The sequence below is a fragment of the Hemitrygon akajei genome, chromosome 7 (genome assembly GCF_048418815.1).
Source record: "Hemitrygon akajei chromosome 7, sHemAka1.3, whole genome shotgun sequence".
NCBI lineage: Eukaryota > Metazoa > Chordata > Chondrichthyes > Myliobatiformes > Dasyatidae > Hemitrygon > Hemitrygon akajei.
This window is the reverse complement of record NC_133130.1, coordinates 134,499,569-134,517,507: the sequence shown is the minus strand read 5'-3', so window position 1 is coordinate 134,517,507 and position 17,939 is coordinate 134,499,569. Positions and strand designations below refer to the sequence as shown.

Sequence of the window (17,939 nt, the reverse complement as noted above, 5' to 3'; positions counted from 1 at the left end):
ACAAGGGAAATCAAAGAGCATAAAAGCAAAAGGCAAGGCAAAATATAGCAAAACTTGGTGGGAAGAAAGAGAATTTGGGAAACTTTCAAAAACCAATAGAGGTGGAAGGGCTTGTAGTGTTGAAGAAGCAAAGTGTCTGCTGAAGGACTTAGACAGATTGGAGGAATGAACAAAGATGTCGCAATGGAATAGAGTGGAGTGAAGTGCCTGCTCATGCAATTAGTCAGAAGGAATAAGGCATGTACTATTTTCTAAATGGGAGAAAATTCAAAAATCAGAGCTGCAAAGGGACATGGGAGTCCTCATGTAGGATTTCCTAAACGTTAACTTGCAGAGTTGAGTTGGAGGTAAGGAAGGTAAATGCAATGTTAGCATGCATTTCAAGAGGACTAGAATACAAAAGCAAGGATGTAATGGTGAGGCTTTAGAAGCTATTGGTCAGACTGTATGGTATTGTGAGTAGTTTTGGGCTCCCTATCTGAGAAAAGGTGTGGTGGCATGGGAGAGGGTCCAGAGGAGGTTCATGAAAATATCTGGAATGAAGGGATTAACATATGAAGAGTGATTGATCGCTCTGGGCTGCACTCAGGGCAGTTTAGGAAAATGAGAGGTGATCTCATTGAAGCCTATTGAACATTGAAAGGCCAAGATAGAGTGGATGTGTAGAGGATGCTTCCTGCAGTGGGGGAAGTCTAGGGCTCGAGGGCACAGCCACAGAATTGGGGTGTCTATTTAGTACAGGGATGAGGAAAAATTTCTTTAGCCAGAGGGTGGTGAATCTGTGGAATTCACTGCCACAGACAGCTGTGGAGGACAGTTCATTCAGTATATTTAAGACAGAGGTTGATAGGTTCTTGATTAATCAGGGTGTCAATAGGTTACAGGAAGAGGGCAGCAGAATGAGTTGAGAGGGATAATAAATCAGCCATGATGGAATGGCGGAGCAGACTCAATGAGCCAAATGGGCTAATTCTGCTCCTATATCTTTCGGTCTTATGGTTATAGGCAGTAAGGTTGTTTCCAGTGGTAAGTGAACTGGCACCAGGGGACATAGCCTCAAGATTCAGGGGAATAGTTTAGGGCAGAGATGAGGAGAAACTGGTTTTCCCAGAGGGTAGTCAATCTGTGTAAGTCTCCGCCCAGGGAAGCAGCCGAGGCTACATCATTAAATATATTTAAGGCACAGCTGGATAAATTTTTGCAATGTAGGGGAATTAAGGGTTATGGGAAAAAGTGGGTACTAGCTGAATCCACAGACAGATCAGCCACGGTCTTATTCAATGGCGGAACAGGCACAACGGATAGAGCCAGGTGGCTGACTCCTGCTCCTAGTTCTTATGCTCTGAGGACTTGTTTTGATACTAACCCATAAAGCGTACTGGTCAAACCTCCTCTTGAAATGGGTCATCCAGTTGCCAAGTGACTTGAGGGTGTCTGGAGCTAGTCTTCTCCAGATGGCAGGGATGTGTCCATTGAAGAGGGCTCGTGCCACCTCATCCAGCTCACTGCTCATTCCCACTTCACCAGCCAGGGCCTGTAACAAGCACGTCATCAGTACAGGTTTGGCATTTAGCTTTGAAATCCCACACTTCACCAGACAGGGCCTGTAACAAGCACATCATCAGTACAGGTCTGGCATTTAGCTTTGAAATCCCACACTTCACCAGACAGGGCCTATAACAAGCACGTCATCAGTACAGGTTTGGCATTTAGCTTTGAAATCCCACACTTCACCAGACAGGGCCTGTAACAAGCACATCATCAGTACAGGTCTGGCATTTAGCTTTGAAATCCCACACTTCACCAGACAGGGCCTATAACAAGCACGTCATCAGTACAGGTTTGGCATTTAGCTTTGAAATCCCACACTTCACCAGACAGGGCCTGTAACAAGCACGTCATCAGCATTGGTTTGACATTTCGCATTGAAATCCCATCCGCCCCATTGGCTGTCGGCACCACACCATTCTGTGCTGCAAACATGGCAGCAGGGATGCTTCCTGCTACACCCTCTGTGTAGCCCAATGAATGGTTTCGAGACTGTACATAGCCCCACTGGTCAGTGCTCTTTCTCCTCTGTAAGTGGTAGCAGCACATTTTCTCCAGTCTGATCAGTGCTCTGGGTCAGTACAGATATTCAAAGACAGGACAGCAAATGCTGTAAAAGGACAAGGAAGATCACATCCATGCATCTCCGCTACAGAAACTGCACCAAGTACCAGATGACATTAAGGATATGTCTGATCAGACTATCAGCTCCTCAGGAAATTGACAGAGGAGATGTTAGCATGAGAGGGAGAGGCACAATGCAAGGACATTGCTACAAAGTAAGGGGCCGGTCAATGCGTAGAAATGTCTTCTGTTAGAGGGTAGTCTCTGTCCAGACGCTGGTGGAAGTGGGATCGTTGGATACATTACAGGTGGAATCACATACATATTGGAAGAATGGTGAATCGAGGGGGATGGAGGAATGACACAGAAGAGAAGTTGAGGCCAGTGAAGATCAGCTATGTTCATAGTGAATGGTGAGACCTCCTATTCTCTTAGCTTCTTGTGTCACCAGGTGTTACCAAATCGCCCAGAAATGGCTGCAAATGTGTTTCACATTGAAAATGTCAATTTTCATTTGTTTGTTTGACCAGCACAGGGTCATGCGGTGGCCTGGAACCTCTGGGCTTGAAACAGAATTTGAAACTGATGGAGTTTTACAATGACTCAGCACACAAGTTTGAAACCTCTTTAGACACCCTACATCGACTGAGAGTTTGTGAAAGCCTGGAGAGAGAAGGGGAGGAGAGAGAGAGGGAGTGAGAGGAGGGAAGAGAAGGGGGAAGGAGGGAGAGGAGGAGGGAGGTAGGGGAGGGGAGTAGATGAGGGAGGGGACAAGGAAGGGGGGGAAATGGGGGAAGTAAAGGGGGAGGAAGGGGAGGGGGAAGTGGATGAGGGAGGGGAAGGTGAAGGGAACAAGGAAGGAGGGGAGTGAGGAGAAGAGGAGAAGAGGGGACAGGGAAAGAGAGGTGGGGGAGGGAGGAGTTGCCATACCTTCTGCAGTTCCAGCAGAGATCGCATAATTCGGTTGTTCAGTAGGTTGAAACGTTCGAGTTCCTGCAGCAGGACCACTGTGGTTGGAGTAATTTGCAAAGCTAACTTTTTATTGATAGCATCGAGGTCAAAGGGGGTTGGGAGCTTGCTCTCAATATCCTTGGCCACGTTTTCGATGTACTCATCACGACCCATCCCACTGCCACTTTCCCCTAGACAAGAGAATTTGATTAGTGCGGCAAGGGGTGGATTAATGCTCCTGTTACTGGCTTTCAGCTAGGTTGGAGAGTAATCAGATTGGGGGGCGGGGTGAAAGAAACAATCACAATGGTGAGAAAGAGAAGTACATCAGGCACTGGAGGGTGATCACACTATTGGGAGGTGGTCTGTGCCAGACCTGTCACTATTCTCTTTGTATAGTCTGGGTGAAGAGACAGGGTGTATGCGGTTAGTCTTGGAGTAGAGAGATTCCAGAGACACAGAGAACAGAAAACGAGGCAAGAGGTACTGGACCAATGGGACAGGAACAGTTCTGGAATTGTGTGGGGGAAGAATGTGGAGATAGGAAGATCCTGGGGTTGGGTTGAGGAGTGACAGGTTCCAGGTAATGGAGTGAGAAGGCTCAGGTATAGCTTGCCCAAGGACTGGCCCCTGGGATGGAGCAAGGCAAGGGTTGTTCTTGCAGAAACATGGCTTCAGGATAACATCAGTGTACCCTCAATCTACAGGCCATGATACTCAGTCTATAATATTATTTATATATATTTTGTATCATAATTATATGCAGTGTGTGTGACTGCTGTTCTGTGTTTTCCACCTTGGCCCTGGAGCCACACTGTTTCATTTGGCTGTATTCTTGTGTATGGTTGAATGACAAATAAATTTAAACTTGAACTTGTCCTGGGATGGGATGGAGGAGCTTCTGGGAACCCTAGACTGGCTGAGCCTGGTGACAGAGTGGTGTAGTAATGGGTGACTTTCAGGGTACAGTTAGAAACTGAAATGAAATGTAAGTAAATTAGAACGTAGTTCATGAGGTCACCTGTCCTCCGTGAGCAGCTGGTAGGACAGCAATGAACACAGAAACAGTTGAGGTACCTGTCTGAGGCTGGAGATCAATCAGGTGTCCCCACATACTGCGCGCTGCATGTGTGTAGTAACCAATCTCAGCATTGGGGTGAAGTCCAAATACTTCAGGAGTGTTTGCAAGTGGAAGAGATTCAATCTCATCTAGAAATTGATAATTCCATTATGTTTGTCAAAAACATCCTCCTTTCTATTGAAGTAACAGAGAGCAGAAGACCCACACACCCTGGTGGTAGGCCAATCTCACATCTCTGTTTGATGCCAATCCCACGTCCCTGTCGATGCCAATCCCACGTTCCTGTCGATGCCAATCTCACGTCCCTGTTTGATGCCAATCTCACATCCCTGTCGATGCCAATCCCACGTCCCTGTCAATGCCAATCCCACGTCCCTGTCGATGCCAATCTCACGTCCCTGTTTGATGCCAATCCCACGTCCCTGTTTGATGCCAATCCCACATCCCTGTCGATGCCAATCCCACGTCCCTGTCGATGCCAATCCCACGTCCCTGTTGGAGGGCCAACCCTTCATCCCTACTGGTGGTTACACTTTGATCAGCCGGACCACAGAAGCTTTGATTATGGTGCAGACTGTGAAATTTTCAACCCTCCAAGGTCAGTATGACCAATTTCTGTACATGGACAAGGAGCGTAGTCAGACAGCTATGATACTAATCTTCTAGGAAAAAAGCAGGACAGTACAGTTGGTCCAAAAGGTCCAGCTCAGTGTTTCCCCTTTGCATGCTCAGGCACCCCATTACAGCTGCACCAGCTATTGGGCGCACGTGCTTGGAGGGATGATAAAGTTACAGAGGCTGATAAATGACATTGCCCAAGTCATTTTCTACAGAAAAGCTCTCCAGCTTTACTTTGCTGATTCTCTCCAGGGCCTTATGTCCTAAGCGACTGTGCAGGATTTCCCAACACCACAATGGCTGCAGCCTGGTGATTTGAGTGAGGAACCAGCCAGTTGGACACTCCCTAATCAGGTCTGCACCCTGGAAATCAGACTAGGCTTATGTCCTGGCAGGCTGAGTGTGAACCACCCTGGCACCTCAGGTACCTTGGCATCATTAACTCTATGCTGGCAGCTTGGATAGATCACTGGGAATGTAAAAATGTGACCCACCCATCAAACCACTATACAACCTGCCAGCTGCCACTGTCCTAACTGACAAGTCCAGCCATCTACTGTATAGTCAAACCCGAACTCCTGGTGGCGGTTTACCAGTGTAATCATCCTTGCTCCCATCCTTCGGGATTTTGTAGTCCACTTCATTATTGTGGAAGAAGTGAAAAGGCTGGAAAGTATCAAATATGAAGTCGCCCAGAAATTCCTCCATGTAGGTGGTGAGGATACGGCGATCAAAGCTGTCGATGCAACGGCCTCCATACATCACCTGAGGGAAGATCCAGAATCAAACATCACCACAACCTTGCCAGTTGTATCTCCTACTGTCAGATGACTTCAAATACTGACACCTACATTAGAAACCGGGCTTGAGTTGAATGCTAATTCATTTCTATGTTATGCTCTACACTTTGTCTTGCTGGACACAATAATGCAGAAAGCAGCCCTGGTGAAATCAGTGGATGCCCATTGCAAATGCATGATCTTTCCCCTAATGAACCCTTATATGGCATTCATCATCATTAGTACGTGCCGTGTCGTATGACGTGGGCAATCGTGGTCTCCATGATTGTTCTTGGTAAATTTTTTCTACAGAAGTGGTTTGCCATTGTCTTCTTCTGGGCAGTGTCTTTACAAGACAGGTGACCCCAGCCATTGTCAATACACTTCAGAGGTTGTCATCTTGGTAGCAGTGGTTGCATAACCAGGACTTGTTCTGTATACCAGCTGCAGGGTAATATGGCATTACCCTGTCTCAGACTACCTAGGGCACAGTGGGGAAGCAATGGCTTAACTCTGAAAAACAAAGCACTATGAGAAGACGAAGGAATAGAGTGTGGTTTCTGAGCACTGGACTCGGCCTCTGTGTTCTCATTACTTCAAATGGTAGTTTAAATGGTTTTGGAATGGACTAGATGGGCTGAATTGCCTGTTTCTCTGCTGTATTTTTCTATGCTCTATGGCTTGGGTTGAGGCTCTCAGCACCAAGCCAAATTGCTACCTCTCGACGGAATGGGAAGCATTCCCAAGGGTCTGTGGGAATACTGCAGCATTTCAGGAGCTTTCAGCACGTTTGAATCTTTTCAGTAAGTGAATTGATCAGATAACTTTATTTGCAACATCCCCATAGTCACCCTACAGAGATGTCCAATTCTTCCCCCCCCCCCACACCTTCTCTACAGTTTAACAAACATCCCCATGGTCACCCTACCAGAGATGTCCCCTCACCCTCCCTACAGTTTCACACACTTATCCCCATAGTCAGCCTACCAGAGATGTCCGATGTCCCCACTCCCACCTTCTCTACAGTTTCACACACTCCTTTTGTCCACTTCTCAGTTCTGATAAAGTGTCTTCAGTCTGACCAGTGGAGCTGACTAGGTGCAACTGGGCATTAATTCTGGGGATGTGACCAAAGGGCATAACTTCACTCAACTTCACTTGACACATCATTGAAATGTTCCAACAACCAATGGACTTGCTTTCAAGGACACTTCATCTCATGTTCTTGATATTTATTGCTTCTTTATTTATATTTCTTCTTTTTGTGTTTACAGTTTGCTGTCTTCTGCACTCTGGTTGAATACCCTAGATGAACGGTCTTTCACTGATTCTGTTATGACTAATATTCTATAGATTTATTGGGTATGCTCACAGAAATCAATATCAGGGTTGTAAATGATGACATATATTGAGGAGGACTGGAGGGTTGCAGATGTTGTTCCCTTATTTAAGAAAGGGAGTAGAGATAGCCCAGGTAATTATAGACCAGTGAGTCTTACTTTAGTGGTTGGTAAGCTGATGGAGAAGATCCTGAGAGGCAGGCTTTATGAACATTTGGAGAGGCATAATATGTTTAGGAATAGTCAGCATAGCTTTGTCAAAGGCAGGTTGTGCCTTACAAGCCTGATTGGATTTTTTGAGGATGTGACTAAACACATTGATGAAGGAAGGGCAGTAGATGTAGTGTATATGGATTTTAGCAGGGCATTTGATAAGGTATCCCATGCAAGGCTTATTGAGAAAGTAAGGAGGCATGGGATCTAAGGGTTCATTCCTTTGTGGATCCAGAACTGGCTTGCCCACAGAAGGCAAAGAGTGGTTGTAGATGGGTCATATTCTGCATGGAGGTCGTAGACCAGTAGTGTGCCTCAAGGATCTGTTCTGAGACCCCTACCCTTTGTGATTTTTATAAATGACCTGCTTGAGGAAGTGGAGGGATGGGTTAGTAAATTTGCTGATGACACAAAGGTTGGGGGTGTTGTAGATAGTGTGGAGGGCTGTCAGAGGTTACAGTGGGACATTGATAGGATGCAAAACTGGGGTGAGAAGTGGCAGATGGAGTTCAACCCAGATAAGTGTGAGGTGGTTCATTTTGGTAGGTCAAATAAGATGGCAGAATATAATATGAATGGTAACTCTTGGCAGTGTGGAGGATTAGAGGGATCTTGGGGTCCAAGTCCATAGCACACTCAAAGCTGCTGCGCAGGTTGACTCTGTTGTTAAGAAGGCAAATGGTACATTGGCCTTTATCAATTGTGGGATTGAGTTTAAGACCCGACAGCTAATGTTGCAGTTATATAGGACTCTGGTCAGACCCCACTTGTGGTACTGTGCTCAGTTCTGGTTGCCTCACTACAGGAAGGAAGTAGACACCATAGGAAGGGTGGAGAGGAAATTTACAAGGAGGTTGCCTGGTTTGGGGAGCATGCCTTATGAGAATAGGTTGAGTGAACTCAGCCTTTTCTCCTTGGAGTGATGGAGGATGAGAGGCAACCTGATAGAGGTATATAAGGTGATGAGAGGCATTGATCGTATGGATAATCAGAGGCTTTTTCTCAGGGCTGAAATGACTAGCATGAGAGGGCACAGTTTTAAGATGCTTGGAAGTAGGTACAGAGGGGATGTCAGGGGTAAGTTTTTTTATGCAGAGTGGTGAGAGTGTGGAATGGGCTACCGGCAATGGTGGTGGAGGCGGATATGATAGGGTCTTTTAAAAGACTCCTGGATAGGTACATGGAGCTCAGAAAAATAGAGGGTTATGGGTAACCCTAGGTAATTTCTAAGGTAAGGACATGTTCGGCACAGCTTTGTGGGCCAAAGAGCCTGTATTGTGCTGCAGGTTTTCTATGTTTCTATGTTTTTATATGTACTTAATTTACTTTTAACTTTTTTTGAACTTTTGAAGAGTTGCATCAAATTGCAGTGTGGATTCTACCCATCTCCAAGTACAGCAGGCATGCACTTCACCACCATCAACTTTAGGAGAAATGAAGAGAGCAGCATAAATCACAGTAGATGACTTCACAGAAACCTTTGTCAATCCAGACGGACTAGAGAATCTATCTCCAGTTCATCTGCATCTTACATCACAAATACAATGGCATACAAGCCTGATCTTAACCAAAGGCCCATCATCGTCCCTCACAAAGAGGAGTGCTGCCCATCCATACTGGGATTTGAGTAGCATCTGTGTGGGTTGGTGCATCAAATTCCTGGACTGGAATAGAATATCATGTATTGATATCAGATAGAGAACTGTGGAGAGTTGGGTTACATTCTGAACATTTCAATTTCAATGCTCATGAGATGAATTCTGCCTGGCTGCAAAAGGAGGAGGGATGGGCATGGTGCTAGCACCCCCATCCCATAAAACACCAGAGCTACAGAAATGCCAACAGGAGCTCCAACAAAATCACCCTGGAATGGAAGGATCTTTGCCTTAGAGATATATGAAGTCATGTGAAAGTGAAAGCCACAGGGTAGATCAACCTTCAGCCCAGGACTGGGGACTCTGACGAACTGCTGTCTAAAGCCTATACCCCAGTAGGGGTGACTGACTTAAGAAGAAGAAATTCATGAGATGAACAAATTCCTGTGGTGAGCACATATTTAAGAAAGTACTCTGTACCTCTCCAATCAAATACTTAAGACTGCCCCATGGAATCTTGGTGTCATTCTGCTCCACAGCCTTTGTCAAGTAAGTGTTGAGAATCTCCATGCAGACCTGAAGGCAAAAACAATCAGATGAACTCCAGAAACACAAGAGATTCTGCAGATGCTGGAAATCCAGAGTAATACACACAAAATGATGAAGAAACTCAGCAGATAAGGCAACATCTATGGAAAGGAATAAACAGTCAATGTTCCAGGCCTGATGAAGGGTCTCAGCCCAAAATGTCAAATAATTATTCCTTTCCATAGATGCTTCCTGACCTGCTTAGTTCCTCCAGCATTTTGTGTGTGTTACTCCGGATAAACTTCATTGCTTGTAACTTTGTGGAAATAATATTCTTTGTGATGACAAAAATTATTAAGGAACACAAGTTGTGAAGGGGGCACTAGAGGCTAAATGTGGATATGGAAAAATTAAGTGAGTGGGAAAAGATCTGGAGCATAATCCTGGAAAAATGTGCTTTTTGGTAGGAAAAATTAAAAAACAGCAAATTAATTCAGTGGGACCTGTATCTCCTCTTTATCCCACAAATCTTCCCTCATCCCATCCCACCAACCCTGACATAACAGGGACAGGGTTCCCCTTGTTCTCACCTATCACCCCCTGAGCCTCCACATCCAACTCATCATTCTCCATAACTTTCACCATCTCCAGTTGGACAAACCTACCATGAAGCACATCTTTCCCAGCTCTCACCTCTCTGCTTTCTGCGGGGATTGCTCTCTATGTGACTTCCTTCCCCACTTGTCCCTCCCGGCACATATCCCTGAAAACTGTGACAAATTCTACACCTGCCTACACCTCCACCCTCACCACCACTCAGGGCTCTTAGCAGTCCTTCCAAGCAGGTGACATTTCACCTACAAGAATGCTGGGGCCATCTACTGTATCTGCTCCTCCTAGTGTGGCCTCCTCTACATCAGTGAGACCTGACACAAGCTGATGGACACTGAGTACTTCACTGCTTCCACCACAACAGCCATGATTTCAATTCCCCATTACACTCCCACACCGACGGCCTCATCGACTACCAGGATGAGGACAAACTCATGTCAGAGGAGCAACACCTCATATTCCGTCTAGGTGTTTTCTAATCTGATGGCATCAATATCAACTTCTCTTGCTTCCAGTAACCATTCCCTCTGTTTTTCCAGCCTCCTCGTGGCCTATAAACCCTACTCTTCCCCTCCCCTGCCCTCATGACCTGCCCATCACCTCCCTCTGATTCCTCTCCACCTATCCTTTATTCCATGGTACACTCTCCTCTCTTATTAGATTCATTCTTCAGCCCTTGACCTCTTCAACCTATCACCTCCCAGCTTCTCACATCACCCTCCCTGACCCACCTAACTATCACCTCACCTGGTTTCAACTATCACCTGCCAGCTTGTACTGCTTCCCCTTCCTATAACCTCTTATTTTGGCTTCTTTTAGACCATTCAGCCCATCAAGTCCACTCCACCATTCCATCATGGCAGATCCATCTCCCTCTCAACCCCAATCTCCTGCCTTCTCTCTATATCCCTTTATGCCTTGACTAATCAAGAATCTATCAACCTCTGACTCAAGTATACCCAATAACTTGGCCTCCACAGCCACCGGTGACAAAAAGTTCCACAAATTCACCACGAGCTGGCTAAAGAAATTCCTCCTCATCTCCATTCTAAATGGATGTCCTTCTATTCTGTGTCTTAGACTTCTCCACCATAGGAAACATCCTCTCCAAATCTACCCTATTAAGGCATTTCAACATTTGATAGGTTTCAATGAGATTCCCCCCTCATTCTTCTGAATTCCAGTGAGTATAGGCCCACAGCCATCAAACGCTTCTCATATGACTTTGTCTTTTCTCAGCCACCTTCTTGCTTCTAATATATTTATAAAAAGTTTTTTTTTAGGATTCTCCCTAACCTTGCTGGTCAAGATAATTTCATGGTCCCCTTTTTGCTTCTTTTCTGTATCCTCTCAGTATCTCAGGAGACGCATTCAGAATGATTTCCTATTCCTGACATATGATTTCTTCTTCTCTCTCATTCAATCTTCAGGAGCCCTAATCTTACCATTGTTGCCTTTTATCTTTACAACAACAGACTGACTTGAAACCCCCACCATCTTGTGTTTAAATCTTCCACTGACTAGATGTTGTTTTCTCCTCTGTCACGTCCTCATATCTAATTGATAAACAAGGGCCAATGGACATGAATGCACATCAGCCATGAGGGGCTCAGTTCATACGTCATTATGAACTCTTGCTCCTAGTTCATACGGGAACAGGGACCAAGTTTAACCAAGGTAGATCTTACAGCAGCTATGGGCACGATTGGCGAATGACCCACTGTAGTGTGTTTCTTGTTCCTGAGTTCATTGGGACTACTTTTGGACAACTGTATCCTGTTGCTAGTTTAAGCAGGTTCTCCCCATGCTGTCTCGGCTGGGAACAGAGAGTGGACGTAACACCCACAGGGATGCTGCAGCTCATTGCCACACAATCACACACAGCTAACTGTCTTTCCTCACAGCATCTCCAGCTTGATAACCAACAGTAGGTTCTGACTTTGACCAGCTCAGGTCCATAAAGGAAAATTAAACAGAAGTGACAGTACCTGGAAATCAGATTCATTGAAATCGTATGGCACATTCCATCCGATCTTCCCATACTTCCTTCGCTCCTGGACCACTGCATGGAAGAACGCCAGAACGTAGACCAGGGACTTGTAGGCAAAGTGGGTGCACGTGGTCAAGGCTTCATGGCTGATCTTGAAATATGTAGCTCTCATGTTCAGCTTCAGCCCATTGGGTGGTTCTGTCACTACCTGCAATAACCAACAACCACTTACTTATAAGCTATTGCTGGTTAGAGCAGTTACCAGGTATTGATACTAGTTAGAATATTGTTACCAGATATAGACAGCACAGAGCGGGCCCTTCAGACGACCACATCAAAGCCAAACCTTTTGCCCGTCTACACTAATCCCATTTGCCCATCCAAAAGTCTCTTCAGTGCAGTGTATTATACTTTATTATAATGCCCTAAATATATTGTTACTGGTGGAAGCAGTTATTGCTACTGGTCACTGAGTAGTGACTTGCATTACTGGCTAGAGGCTAGTCAAGGATCAATGACAGAGAACATTTACAGGAGATAGAAGAGACTGCAGATGCTGAGATCTGGAGAAAGGCACAACCTGCTGGAGGAGTCAGTGGGTCAAGCTGTGTCTCTGGGGGGGGGGGGGGGAAGGTCAGGCGTTGTTTCAAGTTGAGATCCTTCATCTGGACTGAAGGATAGAGAGGAGGGAGTCAGTGAGGGTGTCGGGTAGGGCAAGGAGTGGGGCAAGAGCTGGCAAGCTATGGGTGAATGGAGGTGATGAGGAGGGAGTGAGGGAATTGTGACTGAGACTGGGAGGTGACGGTGGAGAGGACAAAGGACTGCAGATGGTAGAATGGAAGTTTGGGCATGGAACCAAATATGGGAGGTAGGGAGGACAGATGGGAAAACTGGGTGGAGGATAACTAGTGGGAAGAGTGTGTGGGGGTGGGCAGGTGGAGTGGGTAATGGGGGCTCATTGTGTAGAGGAGTAACTGGATAGATCAGGAAGAGAGAGAACAGGGATAGGGGAATAACTGGTTACCTGTAGTTAGATATTTCATGCTGTTGGGATGCAGATTACCCAGAAGGAATATGATGTGCTGTTCCCCTGACAATGGAAATGGTTAGACAGACAAACCATTGTGAGAATGGGGAAGGGAGTTACAATGGCTGGCAACCAAGAGCTTCCAAAGGCCAAAGTGGACAGAGAGCAGGCATTCAGCAAAGTGGTCAGCTAGTCGGAGCTTGGTCACACCAATCAGTCTGCTGGAGGAACTCAGCAGGTTGAGCAAAATCTGCGGGGGGCATGTTGACATGCTTGGTTGATACCCTGGCATCAGAATGGTTATCATGTTTTGCACAAATCATTTGTAGATCACAAACAACAGAGATGGCAGCACTGATCTTTGCAAAACACCACAGGTCATAGACCTCCAATCAGAATAATATCTCTTCACTACTACCCTCTACCCAAGCCATAAAGAACAAACAAACGATTAGTTGAGCTAAAAGTGGCCAGGACTTGTCCTCAGCAAGTAGAATTAAGGGGAAATCCCAACACATTAGGAGCAAGAGGGTAACTGAGAGTAAAAGGGTAAAACCAGACATGGAAAAAGGAGAGAAATTAAGTGTGGAGCCAGAGGAATTGTGTGAAGTCCTCAATGAGTACATTATGGAGAAGGGCATGGAAAATGGAAAGATTAGGGAGATATAGGGCATATCAATATTAAGGAGGAGAAATTGAGTATTTTGAAAGAAGTTAACGTGGATCAGTCCCAAGGGGCTGAGGGGATCTGTGCAAGGATACTGAGGGAAGTAAAGGAGCCTTAAGGGAGATCTTTATGTCATCTTTAGCCACAGATGTAAGTGGAAGCATATATGAAGGAAATGATCGGGTGAGGGAAAGGGAAAGACTTGGGACAGGAAACCTGGATGGAGAGGTGAGTGTGTATGGGAGGACAGCATTGGGAGCACTGGACATTCCACTGTTCATAAAATTACGTTGTAAGCTACACCGTGCATCTTCTTCCAATTTGCAGGGAGTCATGGAGAGTACACCCCATGTAAAGCAGAAGTTGGGGGAGAGGGTGAGATGTGATCTGTACTTATTCTACTGTTCAATCAGATCACAGCTAATTATATTTTCCAAGCCCACTTTCTTCCCCCATTCCCGTATCTTCTGTTTCCAATATGAACCTTGTCAATATGCAATGTCTCAGCATTTCCTGCCTTCTCTAGTAAGAGAATTCTGAAGATTTGCAAATGTTCACCTCATCTCTCTCCTCTCTGGTGAACCGTTTTCTGGAGACTGGCCCAGTAGTAGAATTTATAGCCTGTATCAGCAACCCCCCCCCCCCCCCCCCGAGCCCCACCAATAAATCCCACTCTGGAACAGTTTTTAACTGGAAGTATAAATACTTATTTTAAATGTACACATTGTTATTTTTATCATCTTCTAGTGAGGAGGTTCTTGGATTTACCTTAAGTGAGTTCTGGAGTATCCCAATCGGGAAGTCTTGGATTGGATCAGTGGTGAGCCACAAGCGGAAGTCAGGGTGAGGTTTATGAATTAACTCTAGTGCCTTTTCCAGTTCCTTCAGCCATTTTACAAGCAGGTGGCAGTTCTGCAACATCAGCCACTGCCCACGTGCCACCGCTGTCTCCAGCAACTGCAGCGCTACCTGGCAAACACACGAAAGGTAACAGCGCTCACATTTAGCCCGTGTGCTGCAAGCGCTCAGTGCGCCAGTGGAACATTTGAAATGTGAAAACTATATTGCAAATTGCAAACCGAAAGAATCTGTCCTGTTTGCGGTCGACACAAATAAGTCATTTATCCTGTGTTCAGCTTTCCTTTGACAATGTGGAGTGGGTATGAACCCAGCTGATGCCAAGAGAAAGCTCAGTGAGAATGTCAAACCTGCAACTAGAGTGGTTGACAAAAAGTGGCAAGGCACCTAAGATGAGGAGAGGGGACTGGAAGGTTATGTGGGGAAGGATGGAAGGAGCCCGAAGCAGAACATGAACACACCCGTGGATTGATTGGATATCCTCTGTAGTCCAATACTGTATATTACTAGAGAAAAGGGAAAATCTATTAATATCCTATTTTGCCATCTCCATGTGCTCTGTAGTAAGTATTTACTTGCAGTGATGTCTGGGTTTCGGTGGGGCATCACCCCAGCTGGCTGGAGCCCAGTTCCGGTTGACCTCCAGTCACAGCCTGGTGTCCAGTCTCAGACTGAGGCCCTCCTGACCATGACTCTTGGCTGGTTTCAATCGGACCAAACTCTGACATATATCCTGGGTACAATAACTTGCCAATTTGTTCACCAGGCTCACACATAGAGTTATCTGCGGCTTGATCAATTTAAGCACTGGAATGAATTAGAAAGGTCAGGTATTGGCCAAATCAAGGCAGCGGGGCCAGGGCTCGAGAGCATATTGAAGCGGTAGGGTCCGGGCGCGAGAGTGAGGAACAACCTGAGGTTCGGCCGATTTATGTGCCGTGCCAGATTGAAAAGGCCAGGGCGACAGACCCAGGGGGGAGAAGGACAGGCTGGTATTCAGCTTGCTGCACTGCGAGGTCTACTCGGCTCTGCACTGGACTGAAGCTGTGGCCCACACGTAACGGTCTCTTGAATCGGCTGTACTGATGACTGGTTTCATGGCTGAACGTCAGCTGTTTACACAATTAGTCTTTTTCTCTACACATGGGTGTTTAATGGTCTTTTTAAAATAGGTTCTGTGTTTATTTTATTTGTGGCTGTCTGTAGGGAGATGAATCTCAAGGTTGTATATAGCATACATACTTTGATAATAAATGTACTTTGAATTTGACATTAGATCCAGCTGCAGGAAGTGATGGAGCCAAACTTGAGCTCAGATACGCAGCTTAGAGAGAGGCAGGAAAACATTTGGAAGTAAGGGAACTTCAGGGACAACGTAAATATGCACCTCCCTGCACAGAACCGCCTCCCACTATCTCTACACCTGGGTTTGCCAGACGTGCTGGCTTTAACAAGGGTTGCATTGTGCACACAGGCATAATGTAGCTTCTGGTGAAGGCCAGAGGACTGGATGTACAATGTAGATAATGGCTGCAGTAATCTCACAGCAGAGAAAGAGAGAGCTCCCTCAGAATCACCCAATAGTCCAAATGTTATCAAGTAGTAGATGTATGTCAAGCAGTTTAAGCTATTGAAACCAGAGAGCTTTCCCCATGATGCTATGGAATACCTTCTCTTGTCCTTGTCCCATTGCCAGGGATTTTAGTCGATTTGTTCCGAACCCTGATCTCTCAGCCAGCTTTGAAAGGTCTGAAGCTGGGTCAGAGCCAGGGCTGAGGATGAAGACGATAGGAGAATTGGCCGTACTCTGTTCAAAGATGGCTTCAAAACTAATGACAGGTGGCTGAACAAACCTGTAGAAAATGAACATGGCTTAAATTAGTGTTCATACTCCTGTTTATCAAACTGGATAATTGTTCAGCTATTACTGCAGCTGTGTGAACTGATTTAATTGTTAAATGCATAGGAGGCAAACAGAACAACAGGACTCTTGAATTAACGTTATTATCACATGGGATTGCCCAAAGGATCTCACTGTGAATCATGTTATTACCAACAATATACAGATCTGTAAAACCATTTACAGTGAACAAGTGAGGGAAATCAGGGAGGTATACTCCACAGAAACCCTGTCTAACTACTCAGTGTTAGCAGGACACATCTAACTGTGGGAGAAGCTCGTGGACTCAGACTGCTGGCTGTCACCTCGCCAACACTGCATTGCAGCACATTAAGAAGCCTCCAGACGCACTCACTATTAGAGATTTGGCCTTGCAAGCTTACAATAACTGCTTCTGCACTAGCTGATGCAAAAATAAGTCACTAATAGCATTGCACAAATCTTAATTGCATCCTACTGTGCCTATAATCCCAGAAGCAAGAAGAAGCAGGTTTCAACTTGACATTTCCTCTCTTTAAATAACCATCAGGGCATGAAGTACTTCAGCGATGAAGTAGGAGCTGAACCAAGCATTGTCAAACAAAAATACTGTGAATTTGGTAGTGGCTCCCCCCTTGTGTGAAACCAGGAATATGTAGGAAGGCTGAGTGTACCTCAGAGGAAGTATGTCTGTTAGAGTGGCAAGAAGCTGCACTAAGGAACGTGAAGGGGGCCTACTTGCCCCTCTGAACCAGCACTCTCCACAGCTGGAGCATTTTTCCCCATGATTCTCAGGCACTTACTTTTCCCCGATGGTGACTGTGATGTAGTCCATCACTGCCCGGTAAACACGATCCACACGGAAGCAGCGCAGCAACAGCAGCTTCTGGAAACTGTTCAGTGTGTCCTTGTAGTGGAGAGGGAAATCCACTTGTTCAAGTGCGTCAAGGTCATACCACTGGAGGAGACGGCAACAACCGTTCAGACACAGAATGTAGGTGTAGGCATGTGTGTACATACAGTCAAACCACTTTATCACTAGAATGATAAATATGTTATTTATCTATTGTCAGCCCTACCAAAATGTTCAGTAAAGTCCATTGATTGTGGCAATTGCATCCACAACCATCAACACCCAGGGGAGATGAGTACCCTTACACACCCAGCTGTTACTCCTGCTGGGAGAGAGTTGGGTGCCCACTTCCCCACATTCCATCAGATCGTCAGCCTGCCATAGATGATCCTCTATGGACCTGACCTTTCCTGCCTTCTCTCTGTAAAATCACTTTTCTCTCCCACTTGAGGAAGAATGCACACAATTGAAAATGGTTGCTGATTTAGAAAAAAACTAATATAAATGCACATTCTTTTGTGCGTGGTTACCACGTTCTTGATACTTACATGAGCCTTGTGGGCTGTCTGAGGCAGCACAACTCCACCTGTCACATAGACGCACCACATCTCAGCAACTGGCCATAAATGAGAACTCTGTCCGTGCCCCTGAAACATACTGCTTAGAACTCCATACAAATACTGTGGGAAAAATGCTACTCTTTTACACAAGTGGAAGATTTTCCTGCATTATCAATATCAAGACTCAGCAAACACAAAGCAGCACTGGATTACGAGACAAGAAACTACTCCACAGGTACATGAGCTGCAGCAGCAAGCCCAGGGATTAAAAAATAA

At 45.7% G+C, this 17,939-nt stretch overlaps 1 protein-coding gene across 1 annotated transcript in view; it reads right to left on the bottom strand.

The window, feature by feature from the left end:
* Positions 1 to 17,939, bottom strand: part of dnah10 (dynein axonemal heavy chain 10) — a 281,462-nt gene that overhangs the window by 17,570 nt on the left and 245,953 nt on the right. Inside the window, exons 68-76 of the mRNA XM_073052027.1 lie at positions 17,054 to 17,208; positions 16,041 to 16,224; positions 14,282 to 14,482; positions 11,818 to 12,027; positions 9,170 to 9,265; positions 5,356 to 5,527; positions 4,141 to 4,272; positions 3,043 to 3,254; positions 1,367 to 1,534 (exon numbers count right to left, since the gene is read on the bottom strand). Coding sequence (XP_072908128.1) covers positions 1,367 to 1,534; positions 3,043 to 3,254; positions 4,141 to 4,272; positions 5,356 to 5,527; positions 9,170 to 9,265; positions 11,818 to 12,027; positions 14,282 to 14,482; positions 16,041 to 16,224; positions 17,054 to 17,208 — 1,530 coding nt within the window. The remainder of the gene's footprint in view (positions 1 to 1,366; positions 1,535 to 3,042; positions 3,255 to 4,140; positions 4,273 to 5,355; positions 5,528 to 9,169; positions 9,266 to 11,817; positions 12,028 to 14,281; positions 14,483 to 16,040; positions 16,225 to 17,053; positions 17,209 to 17,939) is intronic.